Consider the following 24,396-nt stretch of genomic DNA (forward strand, 5'->3'; position numbering starts at 1 on the left):
CTGAGGATTTCAAGTGGAGCATTCTTGAGTCAGCTTAATCCCCTGACAATGCAGAAATCCTGTTTGAAGCTACACCAAGCTCTATTTTTTTTGTTAAGGCACAGAGCAGGTATGTCTTGATTTCTCTTTGCTAAAGAACTCGTTCGGCTTTAGCAGCCAGCTTTCCAAACTGGGAAACAGATCAAACTTGCAACCAACTTAAATCTTCACGAACCATCTGCAGCCAATATGGTTTGCATCATTTCGAAGCCCAAGAGAAAGAACGGGCAAGCAAGAGGGATGTTTGTTTTTGGGAGAGCAAACTTAATTTCACACCTAAAGGTAGAAAATAAGCTTAGATTTCGCTGGTTCTTGAAGACCCAAAGAGGACCGGGAACAAGAAATGGACTCTTGTGGATTTTACAGACTTACTTTTTTGACCTTGCAAAGAAGAAAAGGAAAAAGAAGGCTAATAAGTCACAAAATAATTAACTCTAGCTAGCATGCAAGCGTTCACGTTCAAAGCTACGAACATGAGATTGACCAAACTGCGGGAGGCAGTGGAAGACAGGAGTGCCTGGCGTGCTCTGGTCCATGGGGTCACGAAGAGTCGGATACGACTAAACGACTAAACAACAACAGCATGCAAGAAAGCTAGACTTCAATGGGGAAAGGGAGCTGGCATGGGAGAGGCACCCGCTGTGTACTCCCCAAACTCCTTCTTAGGCTGCAAGCCAGATGTGGAAAGAGCAGTTGCTTCTCCCAGAAATTATCTGCACCTCCTTGAGATGCTCACCTTAACGCCATAGGACCGATGCTTCCAAGTGTACTATATTCACTAATCAACTCCTATTTGTTTCCCCTACTTCTTAAGTTGCTAGCCTGGGGTTGGGGGTTAGAACAACAGAAAAGCAAGTCATGCAAGAGAAACCTGCCTGATAAAATAGGGCTTACTTTCCCCTTGTTGCTATGCCACTAAGGCCCTGGATATGGTTACATGCTTCCAGCTACTAATCTGGAGAAAGCACTGTTCGAAGGGTAGCGCAGTTTAGAACAAGAACACGTGCAAATTAATGGCCACAATGGAGGGTTTGTTTGGAGAGACCTATCCAGCGGAGGTCAAAGGTTCTCTTACATGCAACTGGTACCAGGGTTACTGCAAGTCCATTTCGAAAGTCACAAAAAACCCCACCACAAGCACAGCGGAGGCATTTTGCAATGGAATGTCAGTGGAAGTGCCCTCATTTAAGTCTTCAGAAACTGCACGTATAAATGTCGGCAGCACTCTACTTAATATGCAGAGTTATGTAAATGAGGGGCTGCTGAAACTTACTAGCCAGCACACCTCAAAGCGATGAGGGCACGAGTCCAGGTTCCAGGCACAGTATGAATTTCTACACACAAGCACATGAATGAGATCGCTCCCCCTAAATTTGCATAGCTTGGTCCCGTTTTTTTTTACAGGACAGCCTGGAGGCAGATCACTGGCTGCTGCAGAGAGCATCACCGTTGTGGTCACAGAAAGGCAGGCAATACTGTGACCCACTTATCACCTCTTCTAATATCTACATTTTATCCCATCCTTTTCTGAAGGTGATGGCAGGACTAAATGGTACCCAGGTATTTAATACGGCACTGTTTAAAAATATCAGAACCTATTATGGCATGAGTCCTTAAATCTTAAGAGTTCCTCTGCCTATAAAAGAACTCCTCTACTGGACTGGCTGGGTGCAGAGGAATGCGGGGAGGAGCCAGCTGGGGAACTCCCAAGGGAAGAAGGCTCAAAGTCCGGGGATTAGTGGTTGGCCGATGATGAGTGGTCAAAGGGAGAAGACCGGGAAGAGGAGGTGTTTGAAGCAGAAGAGGTAACAGGGCTTAGTGAGTGTGAGGAGTCTACAGCAGAGAGATGTCCAGAATTGGTGGCAGAAGCTGAAGCAGAAGAGGGAGGCCAAGGGGCAAGGATGAGTGCAGCTGGTGAAGAAGCCAGGGTGTCTCCCCCTCCTGCAGGGTGTCTCCCCCTCCTCCTCTCCCTGAAGAACCAGGAGAGGTCTGAAGAGGGTGGAGAAAGTGCAGACTCAGATTGCTTGGGGTAAACCCTGGAAATGAGGGGACTTAGATAGCTGTGAGGAGGTGGGGACCTCCACTCTCCGCAACTGCTTCGCAGGGGCAAGACCTGCTGGAGATGAGTTGCTGTGCTCATTAGTCCAGACACTCCTGTGCAGATCCTGTTGTTGTTGTTTTCTGATAAAGAGTTAACTCCACTAACTGTGATTTCCCGCTAGCTCGCTCCTGGCATCTACCTACTTGCTGGGATAAAGGTTTCTGCTCCTTGATAGGGGAGATGGTGCCATCTGTAGCAAAGACCGGTTCAGTGCATTTTACGCACCCTCACTCTCCACTGAGATGGAGAACTTCACGTCTAGGGCCTCCCTGTTCTGGCCCTCGGAATCCTCGCTAGCCACACCCCTTAACTCTGCACCCTCCTTGAGTGTTTTTGCCTGTCTAGACTGTGTCCTTGACCTCCAACAAGGCTTTGTGCTTGCCTGGATAGAGAACAGAGAGGGATACATAGAAATTAATCTACGACTCCAAAGGTTAAAATTATCTGATGTTACTCCACCACTTTTCTCAGTCCCCGCCCAAAAGGGTATGTGGCAGCTCACCTCGGCCTCTCCCCAGGAGGCACACCTGCCCCACACAATTCTCAAGGGGCAGCTTTAAGTTGCTAACGCCAGAACACTGGCACACCCTTGGGTGAGTGTAAAAACCTGCCTTGCGTCCAAACTGAGGTTCCTTCTGAGCCATCCAACCCACAGGTCTTTGGAAAAGTTACGTCCAGATTAAGCTCACCGGGGTCAAAGAGAGGCGTTAAAGATTTCCGAGAAGAGTTATGGCACAAACACCTTTCCAGGCCAATATTTCGCAAGCTAAGCTCCTTATTTGTAGGCAACATTTTGCAAATGAAGCTCTGCCTACTACTGTACGCCTCCATCTTTTTTAATGGCTTTAAATTATGCAGCAAAAGCCGCTCCACGTTCACTCATTGTGGATAATCTGAGAGATCTGCAGTTAATTGGGAGACATGCCTTGCATCTTAAGATAAAGTCTTCAACACTACTGAAAGCTGCACATCACTCACTTCCAACTTACATCAGTCCCTTTTGATAATCACAATCTCGTATGCTATGTATCACACTCTAAGGTTAACATTACAAATGCTCTGTGTAGACATCCTTGAGTCAATTTAAATAATTGAATCATAGAATCGGAAGAGACCACAAGGGCCATCCAGTCCAACCCCCTGCCAAGCAGGAAATACCATCAAAGCATTCTTGACATAGGCCTGTCAAGCCTCTGCTTAAAGACCTCCAAAGAGGGAGACTCCACCACACTCCTTGGTAGCAAATTCCACCGCCAAACAGCTCTTACTGTCAGGAAGTTCTTCCTAATGTTGAGGTGGAATCTTCTTTCTTGTAGTTTGAATCCATTGCTCCGTGTCCGCTTCTCTGGAGCAGCAGAAAACAACCTTTCTCCCTTAATAAGTTAACTTGCTCAGATTTCCCACCCAATCCTGAGGGTTCAAAACTAAATTGGTGCTTCTAAGCAACAACGTGTGAGGTAGTGTTAGGTAAGAAATGTGGCTTCCCCAAGGCCACACAGCAACTTGGCCCCTTTTCTTCTGCATATGCGAATGTACCTGCCCTGATATCAAACGTATAGAGCATCTAAACTGAAATCTAATTCTAAGCATTACTGTACTCCTATTGCACAAGCAACAGCTTCAAACCATCAGGAGACATTGGCATATGTATTATTCGCTGAGTAATGTGAACTTCAAGAGCTTAATCAGCTTTGGAAGAAGATGGACTTTGGTACTGGAAGATCAACACTATTGCGACTTTAAAAGTGTGGCGAGTCAGTTGACATTTCAAGGATAGCTGAAATAGTTGACTTATTGAACAGGGATTTGCAATGACCTGGGGAGAACCTGAGAAAAAGCAGAACGGCTCAATAGTGTGTTACAGGTAAGGCCTAGAACCACAAAAAATGTGTGTCCAGTAGTGTCCTTAGGGTACGGTGAATGGGGGCGATCACCCCAGTCCCCCCGCACCTAGGGAGGCCCCTGCACAGGTTAACACAAAGCACTGTGTCACACTTGGCTCCTCTTTGCTTCCCTCTCCTTTGCTGCTGCTAACATGGCAGTAGCCCCAACACTCACTTCCCCTCTTACTCTTAGGAAGTTGGGGGGTTCTTCTCAGAGCGAGGCATTCTCGGGGCAGCCCAGAACAGCACTTGTGTCACCGCCACTTCAAATCTTTCAACATCACTTTATCATAAATGAAGGCTGGGCTTTCCTTTGAACCCTGGAACAAACTAGCCTACCCATAAATACAGCAGGGAGCTAAATCCTTTAGGATTGCCAAATGCACACCTGGGGAGGCAATAAGGGGAAGACTGTATTGGAAGGTGTGGGGGGATTTAATTTAGTGGAGTGCAATGTGTAGCAGTATCTATTGCAAGGTAGCTGTAAGTGCAGCTAGTGATATATCCAGAGTGGATAAAAATAAATGATTTTTTTAAAAATAATTTTTTTAAAAAAAACCCACGTGATTTTTAAAATTTAAATTGGATGTTTTTGATTTAAATTGGATTTTTAAAATAAAATGAATTTGGAGGAAAAATCTTTCTAAAGATAATTTTCTATCTTCTGGCACATATTGGACAAGCATGTGTGGACGGGCCTGGTGAACTTTTAATTCCTTACCCCTACGGTTATGATTCGTGGGTTCACACTTAATTTTATTTTGATTTTGTGTTTTTAATGTATTATATATTTGGTGTTAGCTGCCCTGAGCTTGGTCTCAGCCGGGGTATAAATAAAATTTATTTATTTATTATTAAAGTTACATTATTCTCCAAAGGCTATTCATCAGGTAATAAGTTTTAAGTTTTTCATGTGTGCTAAAACTCAGTCTAAGTTGTGGGTTTTTTTTTTTAAAAAAATGTTTAACCACATCAGTTAACAAACATGGATACATATGCTATAATGTTATTGTTTTAGTTAAATAAATTGTTTAAATTGTTATTAAGGAAATGATTATTTTCCTCCTTCCAATAAACTACAGCAGAAAAGTTGTCCAAATATAAACAGTTAACTTATTAAACCTCACAATAATTTCATAATTACCTGTCTATGTATTTCTAATAGTATAACCAAATCAGTAATTTTTGATATAACTGTAAAAACTACTCTGAAAACTTATTATTCCAAAAATGAAACATTCATCTGGTTGTAAATATTAAGATTATACCAGCAAGAATGAGTCTTTCTGTAAAAAAAATGATTTAAATCAAGTTTTACTTACTAGTGATTTAAATCATAATTTAAATAGATTTGATTCGAATCAAATCCACCCAGCCAGAAGCTAAAAGTTTTGCAAGTCCTCTAAAGGATGACAGTAGAAAAAGGAAAGGGGAAGGCACAGCAGGCAGAAAAATTAAGGTAACTCTGAGGAAACACACACACACACCAATAATGGGATCAGTTAATTTCTTCATATGACACCTACAAACCTGCCTGATTTAGTGAAAGTTACAGTTCTTTCTAACTCCCAACCCCACCATACCAGCCTTGTAGGGTTTGGATAATCCTTCCTGAACTAAGGTTTTGTTGAATGATACTTTTGACTTGAGACCGATCCATAAACCACTGCAGCATAGTGATCGGCTGGCAACACAGCGAAGCAAACTGGGTTGGGTGGCTGGATGATGCGGTTACTTCTCACGTCAGCATGGCACCTCCCTTGGAGCCAAGACACTGGTATGGAAAGTAATCGCATGATCCACTCAACCCACATGGCTCCTGGTTACACTGATGTGGACTGAAGGTTCCAACACAGGAGTGGGTTACTGAGAACCAGTGGCTTGTAACCTGTGGTCTCTGCTTGCCTCTTGAAGAGGTGGGTACAGCAAAATCGGAGAACACCTCCAGAGGGCCGACTTGTTCTGCTGTTTCATGGATAACAGAGGATGAACGATGGCAACTGTTCATGGTTATGCAATGGTTGTGCAATTCCACTTACCAATTTGTAACAATACTGGCGTCACCAAAGCTGTCTCCATGGCGTAACAGAACTCTCTGCCAAACATCACGGCCCCGTGCATCACCCAGAGACGGACAGGTATCCGATCTATGGATCCTTCGCTTATGGTCTCCTCCTTACTCGCATTCTCGTTTTCCGGTTTCTGAATCTGAACCACGGGTAGCTCTTGAACTTGCATAGATTCCGAGTCAGCATTCTGGGGAGCCATTTTCATTACCATAAAAATATATATAATATATATATATTTATTTATATATTTATTTATTTTATTCTACCTATATAAATAACACTATCATCTCTAACGATAAGTTACGGTGTCTTCTCTTTCTGATGGCGTCACGTTCCTTGTGCAAGCAATATTTGTAATTTCCCTCGTTACGAACAGGTTCCGTCATCAATTTCGTGTGTAGGCGTTGAAACATTCAGAGGAACAAAAAGCTATTTGGTAAGGAAATTCAACATATGGCTTGCTGGGCTTGCGTTTTGCTTACTGTGAACTAGAGTTAAAAATCCATAATTGCCATTCAGTTAATACCAGTTTCATAATTATTATTGAAGAGGTGCTGAAGTTGTTTTGCTTGCTACACAAAGGTGGAAAGGTGACACAAAGAGCTGCTCCACTGGTAATCCCCATCGAGCGGCTGATTAATCTGCAAAGAAGAAGGACAAAAGGCAAGTCACCAGGGTGGATTAATATCAATGATTATTTTTTTTAAAATGGGTATTTAAAATTTAAATTGTATTTTTAAAATAAAATGCTTTTGGAGGAAAAATCTTTCTAAAGATAGTCTTCTACTTAAGTTACACTATACCTTGATGGCAGAAAGTGATGAGGAATTAAAGAACCTTTTAATGAGGGTGAAAGAGGAGAGTGCAAAATATGGTCTGCAGCTCAACATCAAAAAAACCAAGATCATGGCCACTGGTCCCATCACCTCCTGGCAAATAGAAGTGGAAGAAATGGAGGCAGTGAGAGATTTTACTTTCTTGGGTTCCATGATCACTGCAGATGGTGAAAGCAGCCACGAAATTAAAAGACGCCTGCTTCTTGGGAGAAAAGCAATGACAAACCTAGACAGCATCTTAAAAAGCAGAGACATCACCTTGCCAACAAAGGTCCGTATAGTTAAAGCTATGGTTTTCCCAGTAGTGATGTATGGAAGTGAGAGCTGGACCATAAAGAAGGCTGATCGCCGAAGAATTGATGCTTTTGAATTATGGTGCTGGAGGAGATTCTTGAGCAGGCATCCCCAAACTTCGGCCCTCCAGATGTTTTGGACTACAATTCCCATATTCCCTGACCACTGGTCCTGTTAGCTAGGGATCATGGGAGTTGTAGGCCAAAACATCTGGAGGGCCGCAGTTTGGGGGATGCCTGCTCTTGAGAGTCCCATGGACTGCAAGAAGATCAAACCTATCCATTCTGAAGGAAATCAGCCCTGAAACAATAGTCCAAAGGCTATTCATCAGGAAATACGGATTTGTTTTAAGTTTTTCATGTGTGCTAAAACTCAGTCTAAGTTTCTTATAAAAAAATTGTTTAACCACATCAGTTAAGAAACATGGATATGTATGCTATAATGTTATTGTTTTAGTTAAATAAAATTGTTTGAGTTGTTATTAAGGAAATGATTATTTTTCTCCTTCCAATAAAGTACAGCAGAAAAGTTGTCCAAATGTAAACAGTTAACTTATTAAACCTCACAATAATTTCATAATTACCTGTCTATGTATTTCTAATAGTATAACCAAATCAGTAATTTTTATATAACTGTAAAAACTTCTCTGAAAATTTATTATTCCAAAAATGAAACCTTCATCTGGCTTTAAATATTGAGATTATACCAGCAAGAATGAGTCCTTCTGTTAAAAAAAAAGATTTAAATCAAGTCTTACTGACTAGTGATTTAAATCAATTTGATTTAAATCAAATCTACCCTGCATGTCACAGACCATCAGGGCACCTTGAGACAAGCTACATCTCCTCTCCCTGTTCTAGGAATGTAAATGAACTCAAATCAAGGCCTCTTCTACCACGCTTATGGCCATGTCCCCAAATTATGCTCTCACTGTGAACACATAGCTCCATGGAATCTATGGCTCCGTGTTAAGTGACTTTTATTATATTATTTAGTACATTTATATTTTCTTCAATCAGGGAATTCAAGGACGCAGACCTGCTAAGCTTCAGCAAGGTGGATCCAACAGATGTCAAGCAGCTTGAGGCAACTGAAAGGGCTGTTGTGGCTGTTCAATCAATCAGACTGTGCCCAATTACAGTTCAAAAAAGTTTCTGGAACTGAGAACAAGTACAGTACTCAAATATGCCTATTTCCTCCACCCTCTCGATCCATCTTCCTTTTGTGTCATTTTTTAAAGGCTAAGCCTGAGGGCAGAGACGGCCTTTTTTAAAAAGCCATTTTAAAAAGCAATTTCTAAGTTGATATCGGGGAGTAAACAACCATCAAACATAACACTTGCTGGTCCTGGTAAGAGTCACAGATGCACTGGTTGTTAATTATATATCAGTATCGTTGAGCAGACTTCTAGGATGTACTAAGGCAAGTAGAACACACTGGGGTTTTCCAGAAAGGGTAGGTTTGAGAGCTCAAATCTAGCTGTTCAGTTAACTATATGATTTGCTTAAAGAACAAATGACAGCTTTCAGTGACTAAAGCGTACAGCCCTAATTTAGGACGTCAGCACTGTTTACAGTGAGCTAATGCCATTCTGAGTTATCTAATGACTCTCTGCTCTGTCCAATTTGCATCTAATTCTGCACAGATTATTATGCACCAATATACATGTATCGAAGCAAGCACTGCGGACTGCAAGAAGGTGAAATGATGATAACATTCCCATGTTTCATCCTCCCCCCATTTTCTGGAAATAAATTTCAGAAATTCAATGCTGGGACTGTTATCTCCCATCCATTATCAGTGGATCACAAATGACAACAATGGCTTATCTTTCTAGGTCAGAAAGATGCACAAACATACAAGTTCAGGCCTATAATCTCCACAACGACAATTTCAAAGATATGAAATGATCTGGCAGATTCCTTAGTCATAGACACACACAATACTTTATGCAGATATGTTCTGTTGTTGCTGACCTTGTTTGGCAGTTGTGCTTGGTACAAGTCTTCTCCACAACAAACAAGATGTGAGCCCAACAAGTGAAATGTGCTATTGCACAACTGTTAGAGACTTTTAGAAACTGGGGAAGAAGAGTCCTCGACTGGAGAGGCCCATTTGTTATTAGCTCAATTATTACAAATTGATCTAGCCGTACATCAAAGCTGCATGCATTGCTGATGGGGATGTATTGGTAAGGAAACCCAGCTCCCATGCAAACCAAACAGACAATCACATTAAACAGGAGCAAATGAATGGCAAAAGGGATACTTCACTGGGATGTGAATGCAGTTTCTTGTGGACAAATATTTCAGCTTCTGTTATGCAAGTGTGGCGCTTATCACAGGACTGGCCTATAGCAGTTCAAGAAACCTGCGACTCTGGCTTAATTCTCAACAGAAACTGGCACTGCAATTGTTTTGCATTAAAAATAAAAATCTGCTCCTGTAACAAGAAACGATGCCGAATTATGTGCTTGCTTTTCAAATCACTTGCAAAACGCAAACCTGGTTAATTCATAGGTAGGGTTGCCATATTTCAAAAAGTGAAAATCCAGAAAGGAAAATTGTTGAGCTTTGAGCTTCTTTGGGGCCAAAGTTGTTGACCTTTTTTTTGCAAAATCGAGCTTTTTCTGAAGATGATTGGCAAATTGGCAAAAGCGACACTGCCATACATACGGATTTTCCAGGATATCTTGCCAAATTCTGCACAGACACAGCTTGCAGCTACAGTATTCCAGATATGTCAGGGAAATTGTCGTGTTCCATGTCCAGGATCTACAGAGCTACAGGTTAAGGTTGCTCCTTCTCAAAAGCAGACCTTCAGGCCACATCACAAGCCACTTTTGAAGTTCCCTCCATTTTAAAATCAGCTTGCCATGTGCCACTTGCCATGTGCTTGTCGAAAGCAGGAATCAAATGTGCCCAGAACTAGAGGCATGATTATTAAGACATGCACAATTCTACTACTGTTCCATAATAGTAACTGGACTTGTTGCAACTATTGGCAGCGATTATTAAAAAATGGAAAAACAGAGTTAATAGTGGCAAGCAAGAGACCAATGGCTAGATTACTTAAATATGTAGAATAGAATAACTCTTGTAATAATGGGTGTAGGTGTTGAGATTGTAGTGCCTTGATAGAAATACTAACTAATGCATAAAGATAGGGTCCCTTCCAACTCTACAGTTGTATGATATGAAGTTGAAACAAAAGAACTAACTTACACCTTCTGAATATAAAGTGTTGATAAGAAAAGCATCAGTCCAAAATGAGTAACCACACACTGAATTTCAAACTCCTACGTTCCAGGAATGGATGAATACAGCAAGTTTTATCCAACACTGATCTAAATCCTATGGGAATGAGCTCACGCAACCTAATAAGATCCCAGGTTGTTGTTGTTGTTTTCTAACTTTGCGAGAAATAAGATCTTCTGCAAGGCTGGCACACGGCACAGCTTGTGAAGTGATACTCCAAGTTCTGCTCTATTTAGGCTGAGGCCTGAATACAATCCCCATTCTTACAAGTGGTGGATGACTACGTTGCTTGTATGGAACCTCCATGCTTAAGCGACGGCATGGCAGTGAATCCAAGACATCCAAGGGAAGAAAATAACAGAATGCGTCCATATCTTTACACCCTGTTTGTGGGCTTCGCCAAGGCATCTAACTGGTCACTATGGGAAGCAGGATGCTGAAAAAGATGGACCTTTGGTCTGATCCTGCGGGGCTCCTAATGAGTGCGGATCACTATAGACATTCCAGCAGGATCCTGACTGAGTGAACAATTTGGTACGCAGAGACAGAGTGTTAAGTCCATCCATCTGCACCTAACTGGACCGGCCCAAGTGGCTGGAATAAAAAGTAGCATTTTGAAGGAAAACAACGTCGTAGGCTAACACCAAACACATGAAGCATCATGGATGAATTCCCTCCAAATGATCTCACTGGGCCTTGGGGAGCACTTGTAAATGGTGACCCATTTTCAATATTCCTAAGTTAGCTTGCAATACCCTTTCCCTTCATCCCAACCAGTCTTGCTTCTCTAGCATTTTGCAATGGCCTGAAAGGGCAAAAAAACTTTGACTGCAACTGTAGTATTGCATCTGTTCACATCCCCTAAGATAAGGAAGACATCGACTGTTCATGATCTGCCTTGCTGCTAGGCAAAGGTTAGTGGGTTCAATTATATCTTTTGCCAATTATTGATTACAAGGGCAAACATTTAAGAAAGACTATTTAAAGCAAGACTATCACAGTTAGCGATCCCTTTATAAGACACACTAACTTACGGATAGACTGTATGGTCACTGCAAAAGTCCACAAGACGGATTAGATTTATGCCTATTGCTCCTGGAGTCTTGTATCAGATACCTTTGACCCCCCCCCTTTTCTTCTCTTGATTGCTCAGATGCTCTAATGTTATAGCAGTCCTGGATATCAAATCTATCCTACCGACCTGCCATTGTTCTGAGGTCATGAAGAAACTTTCCGGCTTAGGCTCGAGGCAAGTTAGTGCTCAGGAGGCCTTGAGAACCTGAATGCCGACACTGAAAAGCAACCTATGCAGAACTGAACCTCTGTGCATCGAAACTTCAACATTAAGGCTCATTTGTGTGGCAGACCCAGGAACAGTACAGTCATGTCCTTCAATGGTGAACCTGTGCTGCTCAGATTCTGGAAACCAGATGTGCCATTTTAATGCTTCGAAATCCTGCAGTTGCATTTCAGACTGCGCTTCCCCAAGGAGGACAGAAGGAAGGCAGTTATTTGCCTGGCTCCCTGAGCCAAGGATGACAACAGCACCCAGTGTGTACTATGCTGCATAGGCCAGGGAGTGGCATGTCTTTACTTTAGAGCTTTACAAATAGGGAATTATCTCAGAGATGCTATCTTTCAGCATCTAATATTGCAGGTATCATCCATGGGTGTACGCTCTCAGATTACAAGAGGCCCTTTGTGTGCCCCTTGTTACCAGCTTGAAATGTGAGAGTTCTTTCATCATGGCCCATTGCCTCATAATGGAGAGCGAGTGAGCAAGATGTGACTTGCTTCGTCTCATGATGTTGACAACATCTCTCTTTACCAGCCTGTACAGAGGCATACAGGAACTCTCCGGACCCAGAATTTGTGCTCTTTTGGGGAGCAGCAGCTATGTATGATTCAAGGATAGGGTGCTTTGTGTCTTAACTGCTGTAGGATTTCAGTATGATGATTACATGAGGCTTCCCTTTCCTAAAATTACCCGTAGTCTAATGGATAAATGTCAAATTCCATATGGAAACAGGGAAGGCTTACCTCAAGAGTCATCACCCAACCAAAGACAACAGTTGTGTGACCAATCATTTGGTGTTTGTGTCATAAGCCAAGGCCACAAGGAGAAACTGCAGTGTCAATCACTGCAGGGGGTTGGAATACGGTCCCTTCTAACTCTTCAGTTCTGTGATTCATGCACAACCTTTAGGACATATGTACAGTGGTACCTTGGTTCTCAAACTTAATCCGTTCCGGAAGTCCGTTCCAAAACCAAAGCGTTCCTAAACCAAGGCACGCTTTCCCATAGAAAGTAATGCAAAACGGATTAATCCGTACCAGACTTTTAAAAACAACCCCTAAAACAGCAATTTAACATAAATTTTACTATCTAATGAGATCACTGACCAAAAAAATGAAAGCAATAAACAATGTACTGCAGTCACACAATCAATCAATCAATCAATCAATAGCTGAATTGGGTTCCACACAGTCACAAAACCAAAACAAAAGCGCACAATAAATTGCAAAAACAGACAGACCTCAGTAGAACACACAAAACGGAAGTGTGGCACTCAAATCGGAAGCGTAACACTCAAAACAGAGCACGTTCGGCTTCCGAAAAAAGTTTGCAAACCACAGCACTTACTTCCGGGTTTGCAGTGCTTGGGTTCCAAGTTGTTTGAGTACGAAGGCGTTTGAGAACCAAGGTACCACTGTACTACATATCTTGCTGTGCCGTGGCTTTGTCTCTAGGCTACTGAGCTTTCAGGTAGACAGCAGTGCAGAAGAGACACAAAAGCCAAGGCATAAGTTCAGACATCACTGCACCACAGCCCCTTATCACTGTTGGCCCCTTATTCCCACCCAGGGGTGCCACCAACCCTCTGCTGCACCTTCGCTGCAATCTGGATATGTATCTCAAAGACCACTGTAATCTAGAAGAGGCTAACCACTCGAGTTTGATTTTAAAAGCAGTTTAGGTTTATTCAACTTTGCCTGCATTACTCAGGTTATTTTCCATTTCCAATTCACTCCTCGCAAAAAAGAGTTCTGCAAAACCCAAAGACTTTACCCAGACCTCTGCAAGCAAAATGAGCAAGCCCATGAAAAAAAGCGTATATGCATAAATTATACTGATTTGCATAACTCATTGTATGTCTGAATTGACCTGGCACAAAAAATGTCTCCCATCTTCAAGAAAGGGCAGCCCCATGTGTCAGTTGCGGCCAGCTATATACATTCCATTTTAATTTGATGGTTTGCAGTTGAGTATGTTTGGTGTGAGATGTACTTTTGAATATGACCAAAGTGAGCAGCAAGGAAAAAAATCTGAACAAAATTAAATGAACCAACGCATGCTTATGAGCTTATATAAATGGCCACGAGATAGTTGCTCATAGAGGCTGGCAATTAAGGGCTCTCCTTTCATGCATTACAAAAGAAAACTAATTATCAGTTACTCTGCACTGGAAAGACAGTGAAGGCCTGGAAAATACAAACCCAGTAATTTTTATTAAACGTCTAAGCATTCTCGTACAACATTACTGCAAGTGACCCATTGGGTGGCCATTTTTTACCTGTCATTCAAGCAGTCTAGGCATTAACACAGCTGGCTTCCCTTCCTCAAGCAGAGCAAATGAAGAGGCACAGTAAAGAGTTTTACCCAGGCAACGTCTATAGTGATGAGACCGACAAACCTCAGGGCATCTTAAATGCAAAAGGAGGAAACAATCAGTGCATTGTGACAATCAATATAGGGATCACGACAACTTAAGACAACCCAGTACTCCCCGCTACCATCCACTCCAGAAGTTTGACTTCTTCCTTCTTAATAATAATAATAATAATAATAATAATAATAATAATATTGTGTGCTGTCATAAAATTAATTAAGATGTGGTCCCAAAGTATCCACCCACAGAGAAGGATACCAATTGCATCTCCACATGGCCTCCACCGTGAGCTTTGCCTCCCTCCCATCAGTCTTATCTAGATGCGGTTTTCTGCATTGGATAAAGTGGGATCATTCAGTTGCTTCCAATCCATCAGAGTTAACAACTGTTGAAGGAAGCCCAATGCGGCAGTGCAAGGACTTGCTGTTCTGGAGACATTGCCTCCTTCCGACAGTAAAAACATCACCTCCCAGGCCAGTAATTCATGCAGTGACACAAACAGATGGACTCTTCTGGAGGCAGTTCATTGCTAAAGGTAAAGGTACCCCTGACCATTAGGGTCCAGTCGTGGAAGACTCTGGGGTTGAGGCGCTCATCTCGCTTTACTGGCCGAGGGAGCCGGCGTACAGCTTCTGGTGGCCAGCATGACTAAGCTGCTTCTGGTGAACCAGAGCAGTGCACGGAAACGCCATTTACCTTCCCGCTGCAGCGGTATGTATTTATCTACTTGCACTTGATGTGCTTTCAAACTGCTAGGTGGGCAGGAGCAGGGACCGAGCAACAGGAGCTCACCCCGTCACGGGGATTCGAACCGCCAACCTTCTGATCATCAAGCTCTAAGCTCTGTGGTTTAGACACTCTTTAAAAATATTTTGGGGCGTACGAGCAGAAATGTGGCTTTTATTCCAATTAAAAACAACAACAATGAATGCACCTCAGCTATCGGAAGTACAGTATGTGAAACCGTGTCTTGGTATCTCTGTGTGGCAGAAACACTCACAGAGAACTCAAAAAGTAAACAGGCCATAAAAAGCTCAGAGGCAAATTCTGTAAGTGGCGATTGTGTGTGCTTTGAAGATGGGTAATTGCGATTCTTCGAAGGCTTTAGTCTGGCAATGCTGATGTTAATTCTACCAAATTGAAAGATAAGGGGGCCTGTGTCAAAAGCTAAGATTGTAGCAGGAAGGCAAAAACATGTTTGACTTTTACACACACACATATAAGCTACACTGTAAGAGGATAAACATTGTGGGAGTATTGTGGGCACTTATCAGCCTCTTAAAGATGATTTGCTAAGATAACGTCTAGCAAAAAAGCAGCCAGTGATACTGTAAATGACTTAAGTCATCAATCCAATTTGTCCAAATTCACCGTGAAATATGCATAAACCCCAGTTCTGGCATAAAAGATACTTTGCAAACAAAAATAGCTTCCTTTTTCAGATGCAGGGCTTCACACAACAAGGCAAGATGGCTGCTTGTTCCACCAACTGGAACGCTGTTAGCAAAAGCACCTACTGAATAAACTCTCTGGGCATTTGTTGGCCGATATCAACATTTTCAGAAGTTGCAGTTCCTTCATTTTGAAAGAGGAGCATCTGTTTCCCCTGTCAGAGCTGCCTTTAACCTCCCTTTCTGCACAGCATTCAAACAAACAGCGAGTTTGGTCTTCAATACCTTACACTGAGAAGCAAGCATAATGTGGATGTTTGTCTACCCCTTAAAGCCACAAAAATTATGAGTGGAAAATGTTGCATTTGCAGCCTGGCACTCGCCAAAGCAAGCCTCAAGAGGAGAGGCCGAATAGAAACATTCCAGGCAAAAATCCTCTCAGCCGTGGCTGAGCCTTCCTGCACAGGAGTGCCAGCAATTCTTTCCTGTATTCAGTTTTCAAACTGCGGGAGTGCCAGTTCAAACCATTTCATCCACACAAGTAAAATATTCTACCTTGCTTACTAAACAGAAGGATGACTCCAATTGCATATAGGCCTATGTGGGCAGAAGTCACAGGTACCCTAAGCCACAACTTCAAAGGAACTTGGGAGGAGGAGGAGACAGATGTTTAGTGGTTCTACTTTGCATAAGGAAATATTATTTACAGTCATACCTCGGGTTACGGACGCGCTGAACCCGGAAGTCCTGGAACGGGTTACTTCCGGGTTCGGCGTGTCTGTAACCCACATGCATGCGCAGAAGTGAGAAATCACACTTTGCGCATGCGCATATGTGATGAATGATGTCACGCGCCTGCGCAGACGCTCGGGTTGCGGACTTTTCGGGGTGCGAACGACACTCCGGAACAGATCGAGTCCGCAACCCGAGGTACCACTGTATTATATTTGCATACCACCCTTCAACCGAAGATCACAGGGCGGTCTGCAACATAAGAATGAAAAATGAGAACACAAATGCATTTTAAAAAGTAAATAAAAATAAATGCACCAGATGAGAATTGGATAGTGGTAATGTAATATTGCTAATGCTTGCTTATGTATAGTAAAGAGGTTAAGCCACAAGTGCATGGCCTTGAAGCCTAAACAAAGGTGGTGCAGGGAGTGGAGAAGGTAGGTAGGAGGTGGTCTTGATCCTTGCTGAAAAATACAGGGGGTCAAATAGCATCCCAAGCAAAATCTAGCAGGCCCGGAGGCTGTGAGTGCAACAGGGAGAGAGCAATACTACAGGAGATTCCAGAAAATGCCACTTGCTGAGAGACTATGCCCTGTAGACAGAGTCCTATAGAATCACTTGTGCGTGTTCTTTTGCACTGGCCCTTGTATCAGATAATTCGATCTAAGTTCATTCATCAGTTGGTTGTTAGCATTGGTTGTTAGCAGGGAGTGCCAGTAAGACGAATTGCAAGGTAGCCTTCCTAATGTTCACTCGGGATGGGGATGAGATGGCGATAGAAGCCAGGTTTCTGCAACACGCAATGGGGATTCGTGAATGTTATACAACAGTATTTTCATCATTAGATGAAGACTTTGTCGAGCAATTTTATTCTACTGAACCTTTTTGGAATCTTGCTTATATGCCAATAAAGGTTTGAGATTTGAGACTGAGATTGTAAACTGCCCTCTGCTAGCTGGGAGAGACTGAAACAGGGAATAGGGAAAGCGAGATTTGGCTCAGAGGACATGCATGTGTCAACTGGGGCCAATCCCCCCTTTCTGAGTGAAATTTTCATAGTTCCTGGTCTGGCCATTTTCTGTTTTGAGCGACATTATTTTACAAGCAAGCTTCATTGTGGGTTCCCACTGTTGCCTTGTTTTTTTCCCTAGTTGGCTGCATATATTTCCTTCCATGGGCTTAAGAATATCAACCGCATTCACTGGCAAGCCTTTCATATTTAGTTCTGGCAATGTATGGAGCCCACGAAGCAGACACAGAGAAAGTTAATCTCAAATATAAGAACTTCTCAACTTGCTCTACTGAACTGCCGTATTTAATTCTCAGGTATATTTGTCAAGAGTGGCAGGGTGGAAAACCATTATTATTTTCTCTCTCTCAATAACTGTAAGCATTCTTCTTGCCAATAACTTCTGGAACAGCACCCCTTCCAGCCCGATTTTTATCTGGCACAAAGGAGAGGGTCACCACAGTGGCCCCTGATTAATTTGGGCTTCCAATTCTGACAACCAGCAAAGAATCCAGCACTCTGTGCCCAATGGACAGGTAAATAAATTTTGAAAATCAATAAAATGGGACTCTACTTTTAAGAATGTTTATGCAAATTGGAGTAATATTGCAATTATGGTCATCTTTAAAATTTCATTTCATTAATACAACCAGGCTAAAGCCTACCAATTGTTTCAAACTTAAACCCATCGCCATCTAGCATAGCTACATTGAGTTATTCTTTTTTTGTACAAAAGAAAACAGGGATGGGAGGGTTTACTCATGTTTGAGATCAAATATTATGGAGAATGTTCATTTAGTGTGGGTTTTCGAGTGCATAGGGTCTAGGATAGCATATTCTGGATCCTAACCAGCAGCGAATGCTGGTTAGGATCCAGAATATACTATCCTAGACCCTATCACAGAGCCTTCCAAATTCCAAAGTACAGTGGTACCTCTGGTTGAGCACGGGATCCATTCCGGAGCTCCGGTCGGATCCTGAGGTGTGCGTATCCAGAGCTGCTGCTTCTGCACATGGGCACGTGGCAAAACCTGGAAAAATACTTCTGGGTTTGCCGCGTACATATCGCGGAGGTGAACGTAAGTGGAGGTACCACTGTACAAGCTCCTGCTTTTCATTTAAGCGGTCGTACTGAGAACCTCACATGTGTACCGACTCCCAAACAGAAATCCATTAACTTCAGAATTGTCCTCTTATCTAGAATTAAGATGCGGTTTTGTACCGGAAGAGGCATTAACAAGCAACACAGGATACATACTGGGTCAGAATTTTTGTCCATCTAGGGCAGCATTGCTTACTCACTAGCAGAAGCCCCCCTGGGGGGTCTCTGCCAGAGGTCTCTCGTCACCTGCTACCCTGGCTCTTTTTGCTGGAGTTGTCAGGGACCTCCTGAATGCAAAGCGTGCTATACCACCCAGCTGCTCTGGATTATTGAATGCAACCTTCTACGAACTGATGTTCTCCAGATATTTGGGCTCCAACTCCCACCATCCTCAGCCAGGATGGCTAATGGTCGAGCTGTAATCCAAAACATCTGGAAGGCACCAATCTTAGGAAGCCTGATATAATGTCCTGCAAGGTAGCAGAAAAGTTCTGTTTAGCTGAAATTTATTAATAATAATAATAATAATAATAATAATATACTGTCCTTCCATCTGAAGATCCCAGGGCGGTTCACAACAGAAAAATTATTATACAGAGCTGTTATATGCCTGTTTAGGAGCACATGAACTAGACTTAAATTTAAATAAAGTTGGCATTTTCGGTGGTGGTGTCTATTCATCTTGTTTGTGAGTTGCTTTGGGTCGCCCCGGGCCGGCACCCTCGGCCTGTAATGCGAGATGAGCGCCGCAACCCCAGAGTAATTTGCAACTGAACTTAACTGTCAAGGATCCTTTAGCTTTTTAAAAAAGTCTTTATAGGCAAGTCCGGAATGTACTGTATTTAGTGGGTGAAGAGCACACTGCTCCATGCTCCCTTTCACAGCTCTGAGCTTCAAAGAAGCAATCTTCACTCTGGGACCCAACTCAACTCTTTCTGATCCTGCAGCACAAACGCCGTTGTTGGTTGTGATTTTATTCAGATTTAGAGGATTATTGCCACATCCCGCCCCCCAAAAGTGCGCCAAACACCACAGGCCCGGTTTCTGTTGCTTTTTAACAGCTGCATCAACGCAGGCATCGCTCCCATGTAATTGGTGTTTGCAGATGCAAAGTGGAGGAGCAAAGCTGCCGCTGTTGTCCGAATTAACAACTTCCTGTATTGCCTTGTTTGAAATGTAAAGGCAACCGATGCCAAGCAACGCTGACTTTCCTCAATGCAATGCTGAGCCGTGAGCGGCACGCAGTTAACCTTGGTTTACAGCATCTTTCGTCATATGCCACAGCTCCATAAGGCCAGTCCTAGATGAGCAGATGCTCCCACTGAACGGACTAGCTCAACCACTTACAACAGGGGTGGCCAAACTTTGGCCTCCCGATGTTTTGGGACTACAATTCCCATCATCCCTGACCCCTGGTCCTGTTAGCTAGGGATGATGGATGTTGTAGTCCCCAAAACAGCTGGAGGGCCAAGTTTGGCCAACACTGACTTACAAATTATTATGATAAAACGCTCTGGGGGATGTTGCCAACGCCTTGGAGATCCACAGGTCCTGGTTATAATTGAATCATTCAACCTTGGTTCTGTACTCATCTCCAAGCCTCCCCAAAGCATTCTGCTGCAATAATGAAATGGTGACAACTCACATGCCACATTAAACCATCACCCTCCTTTGCTTCTACCATGCTATAGGACGGGGTCAGCAAACTTTTTCAGCAGGGGGCCGGTCCACTGTCACTCAGACCTTTTGGGGGGGGGCTGGACTATATTTTTTTGGGGGGGGGAAATGAACGAATTTCTCTGCCCCACAAATAACCCAGAGATGCATTTTAAATAAAAGCACACATTCTACTAATGTAAAAACACCAGGCAGGCAACACAAATAACCCAGATGCATGCATATATATATATATGTAAACTGGGCATGTGTGTTCGTCTCCAATGTTCAAGGAAACCGCTTGACTGATTGCGTTCAAATTTGGACACAAAGTCAAATGTGACTACAAGAGCAAGCCCATACCGTTTTCAAAGATTGATGTCACACCCGTACAACATAAAAAACCCAAAACCACGTGTTCCAGAACTCACAAATCAGACGAAAGTGCATGCTGGGAGCACAGGAGAGGTTGCAAAATAGCGCCCTCTAACGACGGCTATACTGGTACTGCACCTAGGAAAACTTCCCTCTCCACAGCATCTTAGCTCGGCTTTCCAGACTGGGCCGAGTGGAGGTGGGGGCTCGCCTGGGTGGGGTGAGGAGGGGGCGGGATAGGTCATGGGACATGGTGGGGCCAATCACAGGGATGAGCCAGGGGTGGGAGGAGGAGGGGGCCGGGATGTAAAACAGGGGGACTCTGAAGGTGAGCGGAGTCTGAATGGGGACTCTGAGGCTCCATTTAAAAGACTGAGTCACAGCAACACGTGGTAGGGCCAGCTAGTTTTAAATAAAATGACACATTCTACTCATGTAAAAACACATTGATTCCCGGACCGACCGCGGGCCGTATGTAGAAGGTGATTGGGCCAGATCCAGTTTGCCTACCTATGCTATAGACTATACCTGTCAAGTTGCTGTCAGAGAAAGAAGGGACCGGGCCGGAAATAGCAGACCGGAAGTAGCGCTGCCGCCATTTTGGAACTGGGTGGAGCTTTCTCAGAAGTGACTTTTGATGCTGCTTTGCCCAGTTCCAAAATGGCCGCCGCGCCAGCGCCCAGTTCCAAAATGGCTGCCACGCCAGATTAAACCGGGGAAAAACAAAAAAATCAGTTTTTTTCAGCTAGGAACAGCTGGAAAAATGGAGATTTCCCAGGGGAAATGGGAGACTTGGCAGCTATGCTATAGACATACCACGCCAGGGTTTGGCTTGTTATGTTATGTGATCCTTGGCTCAAGGGATAAGCCCCAAATGAATCTCGGCTGCTGCGTGTGGTTGGTGTGGAGGAAAGCAAACCAAAAATCTGACTTCTCTGTGATTCACCTGCAGTGGAGCTGGCGGGAGCAAGGGAGGAGCACTCTGGGAACTTTTGAGCAGCTTGCACCAACATCCTGCTCATTCACATTACTTATCAAAATTTATACTGGTTTATTGTAAACAATCCTCTAAGCAGTTTACAAAAAAAGCACACAATAATAAATACATTAAATCACAGTTCAAGTTATGGTTATTGAAACTTGTGAACCAGGGTGATATTGGAAACTCAAGCATAGCATTCATCAATCATTTGTTCTAGTTACAGGTAGGTAGTCGTGTTGGTCTCATAGCTGCCAAGTTTTCCCTTTTCTCGCGAGGAAGCCTATTCAGCATAAGGGAAAATCCCTTTAAAAAAGGGATAACTTGGCAGCTATGGTTGGTCTGCCGTAGTCGAAAAAAAATAAAAAAAAATCCTTCCAGTAGTACCTTAGAGACCAACTAAGTTTGTTATTGGTATGAGCTTTCGTGTGCATGCACGAAAGGTATCTGAAGAAGTGTGCATGCACACAAAAGTTCATACCAATAAGAAACTTATTGGGTCTCTAAGGTGCTACTGGAAGGATTTTTTAAAATTTTGCATCAATCATTTGATACTGCTAGACATACGAAGGCTGGAGTTAAAATTTCCGCAAAGGGAAAAAAATGCAAGGACATTTCATACTTTTTTTTGTAATTTATAATGGGGAGGCAGCCACAGTTGTCTGGCAAAGCACATGATTTGCACATAGAGTTCCTGTTTCAATCTCTGGCACCTCCAGATAACGCATCAGAAACTTCTTCCCAAGATACTACAGAAACACCACCACTTGGGCTGACTGATCTATATGTATTATACAAGTTCCCGGCCCTTCCTCTTTCCAGTCACAAAGAACTGCAGACGTATCTTTAGTATTGTATTGAACTGTATTCCTTTACTTGGGAGTCTGTTTTCAAATTTGCTGTTGATCCTGAACTATGAGATCCAGTGCTGAGGGCCTTCTGGCGGTTCCCTCATTGCGAGAAGTGAGGTTACAGGGAACCAGACAGAGGGCCTTCTCGGTAGCAGCACCCGCCCTGTGGAATGCCCTTCCATCAGATGTCAAGGAAATAAGCAGCTATCCTAATTTTAAAAGACATCTGAAGGCAACCCTGGTTAGGGAAGCTTTTAGTATTTAATGCTGTATTGTTTTAGTATTCAATTGGGAGCCACCCAGAGTGGCTGGGAAACAAATAATAAATGATGGTGATGATGATGAAGACTAGGAATCAGTTCTCTGAACATGCAAACTGGCTGAAGAAGAGGTGCCTGTTCCTTAACTATTTCATCTGTAGCCAACCAGAGCTTTTGGGGTTGGGGTTAAAGGGTTGGGGTCCTGAGTTACAACTCACACCTTCAAAAATGTCTCAGCTTTACATTTTAACCAACTGGGGCTACATGGCTCTGTGCACAACATCTATATATCTATATCTATCTATCTCTCAGGGCCCCATAACATTTTCCTTCCCTCCATTAACTAGGTAAATTATTAGAGTGTTGATCTTGAGGCCCTATGCATCTCAATACATGATATGAACAAACCTATTTTAGTTTTGCAGACAGGCAAAGGATTAAGACTAGTTCTGGATGTCCTGGGAGGAGATAATACTGTGTTTTCGACAGTGAAAAGCCCCCTTTCAAGGATTCCAGCCAATCGTCTGGGGTCACTAATTCTATGCCATTCCAGGCCATCGTGTTTTATTGCTAGCAGATCCTCACATTCTTAAAATGTTTGCTTTCCTGAGAGAGGAAGGAAAGAAACTAAAGATTATATCAAGACGAAGCCTGGTTTATTTTGTTTTCTCACTCGAAAGGTGCGTGACTCCAATGACCCTTTCTCTGTTTTGAAAAATCAAGTTTTAACTTCACCACTCAAAGTCATGAATTAAAACCGGTGTGTGCCGGGGGGGGGGGGGGGAGGTCACAAGAGAATGTCTTCAGAAACAGTCCCTTGAAGCAGCCAGCTACCACCAGCTCCTCCAAATACGCTTGTCAGCTCACCTATCCCCCACCACAAAGGAAATTCCAGATCACTTATGATATCTTAACAATGGACTTGCTGAATCAGATCTAGGGACCACTCAGTCCCTAAGCATTCTGCTTTCAACCATGGCCTGGCCAGTAGCTGCAGGAAACCCATAAGATGGACACCATGCCCCTCTCCCCCGCTTGCCTCCAGTGCCTGATATTCAAAGTTACTTGGTCCCTGAACTCTTTGTCACTGGACATGGAGGGTCTTCCATTTAGTTAAAAAGGCGAACAGTGGTTGATGCAACCTTGGCCTGCCCCAATCAAATGCGCTTGACAACCATGGATTCGAGGCGCTTGTTAGTTCTTCAATCCTGTTGAACAGAGGAGTTAGTTGTCTGACTTTTCTGCTTTTAAAAGAGGAATTTTTTTAATAAAAAAATCACTCAAGCACATTTCTATGCTTTTAGGCAGAAAGAAACGAAGAACTAACCATTCTGTCCATGGAGGACAGTACTATAACTACCACAACAATATCACCAGGCAAGTGATCTACATGACCTGGATAAGAGATGGGGTTGCACTATCAGCTGGCATCAATATTCCTCCTTCCCATCCCATGATGCTATCCATCGCTAGCAGGGGAAGTATTTTCCGAAGAAAGACTCCTTTCGCAATGCCCGTTGCATGATTTGTCTCTTGCCCGTTCTGTGCAAAGAGGAAATGGTGATGGCCTATACTTGTTTTTAAATTCTTGCACACATACGCTAAGGAAATATATTACATTTATCTAGACCAGGGATTAGCAACCTTTTCCAGCAGGGGGCCGGTCCACTATCCCTCAGACCTTGTGGGGGGGCTGGACTATATTTTTTGGGGGGGGGGGATTGAACGAATTCCTATGCCCCACAAATAACCCAGAGATGCATTTTTAAATAAAAGGACACATTCTACTCATGTAAAAACAAGCTGATTCCCGGACCGTTCGCGGGCCGGATTTAGAAGGCGATTGGGCCGCATCTGGTCCCCGGGCCTTAGTTTGCCTAATCATGAT

The 24,396-nt window shown here is 43.2% G+C and overlaps 1 protein-coding gene across 2 annotated transcripts in view; it reads right to left on the reverse strand.

The window, feature by feature from the left end:
* SLC45A4 (solute carrier family 45 member 4) overlaps positions 1-24,396 on the reverse strand; it is an 83,773-nt gene that overhangs the window by 28,920 nt on the left and 30,457 nt on the right. The window contains exons 2-3 of one of the 2 annotated variants that reach the window (XM_035124407.3): positions 14,055-14,184; positions 6,063-6,733 (exon numbers count right to left, since the gene is read on the reverse strand). In XM_035124407.3, coding sequence (XP_034980298.2) covers positions 6,063-6,303 — 241 coding nt within the window. In that variant the 5' untranslated portion in view covers positions 6,304-6,733; positions 14,055-14,184. The remainder of the gene's footprint in view (positions 1-6,062; positions 6,734-14,054; positions 14,185-24,396) is intronic. The other variant, XM_035124413.3, reaches the window with a different exon arrangement.

Source organism: Zootoca vivipara, chromosome 8, assembly GCF_965207765.1.
Source record: "Zootoca vivipara chromosome 8, rZooViv2.hap1.1, whole genome shotgun sequence".
Lineage (NCBI taxonomy): Eukaryota > Metazoa > Chordata > Lepidosauria > Squamata > Lacertidae > Zootoca > Zootoca vivipara.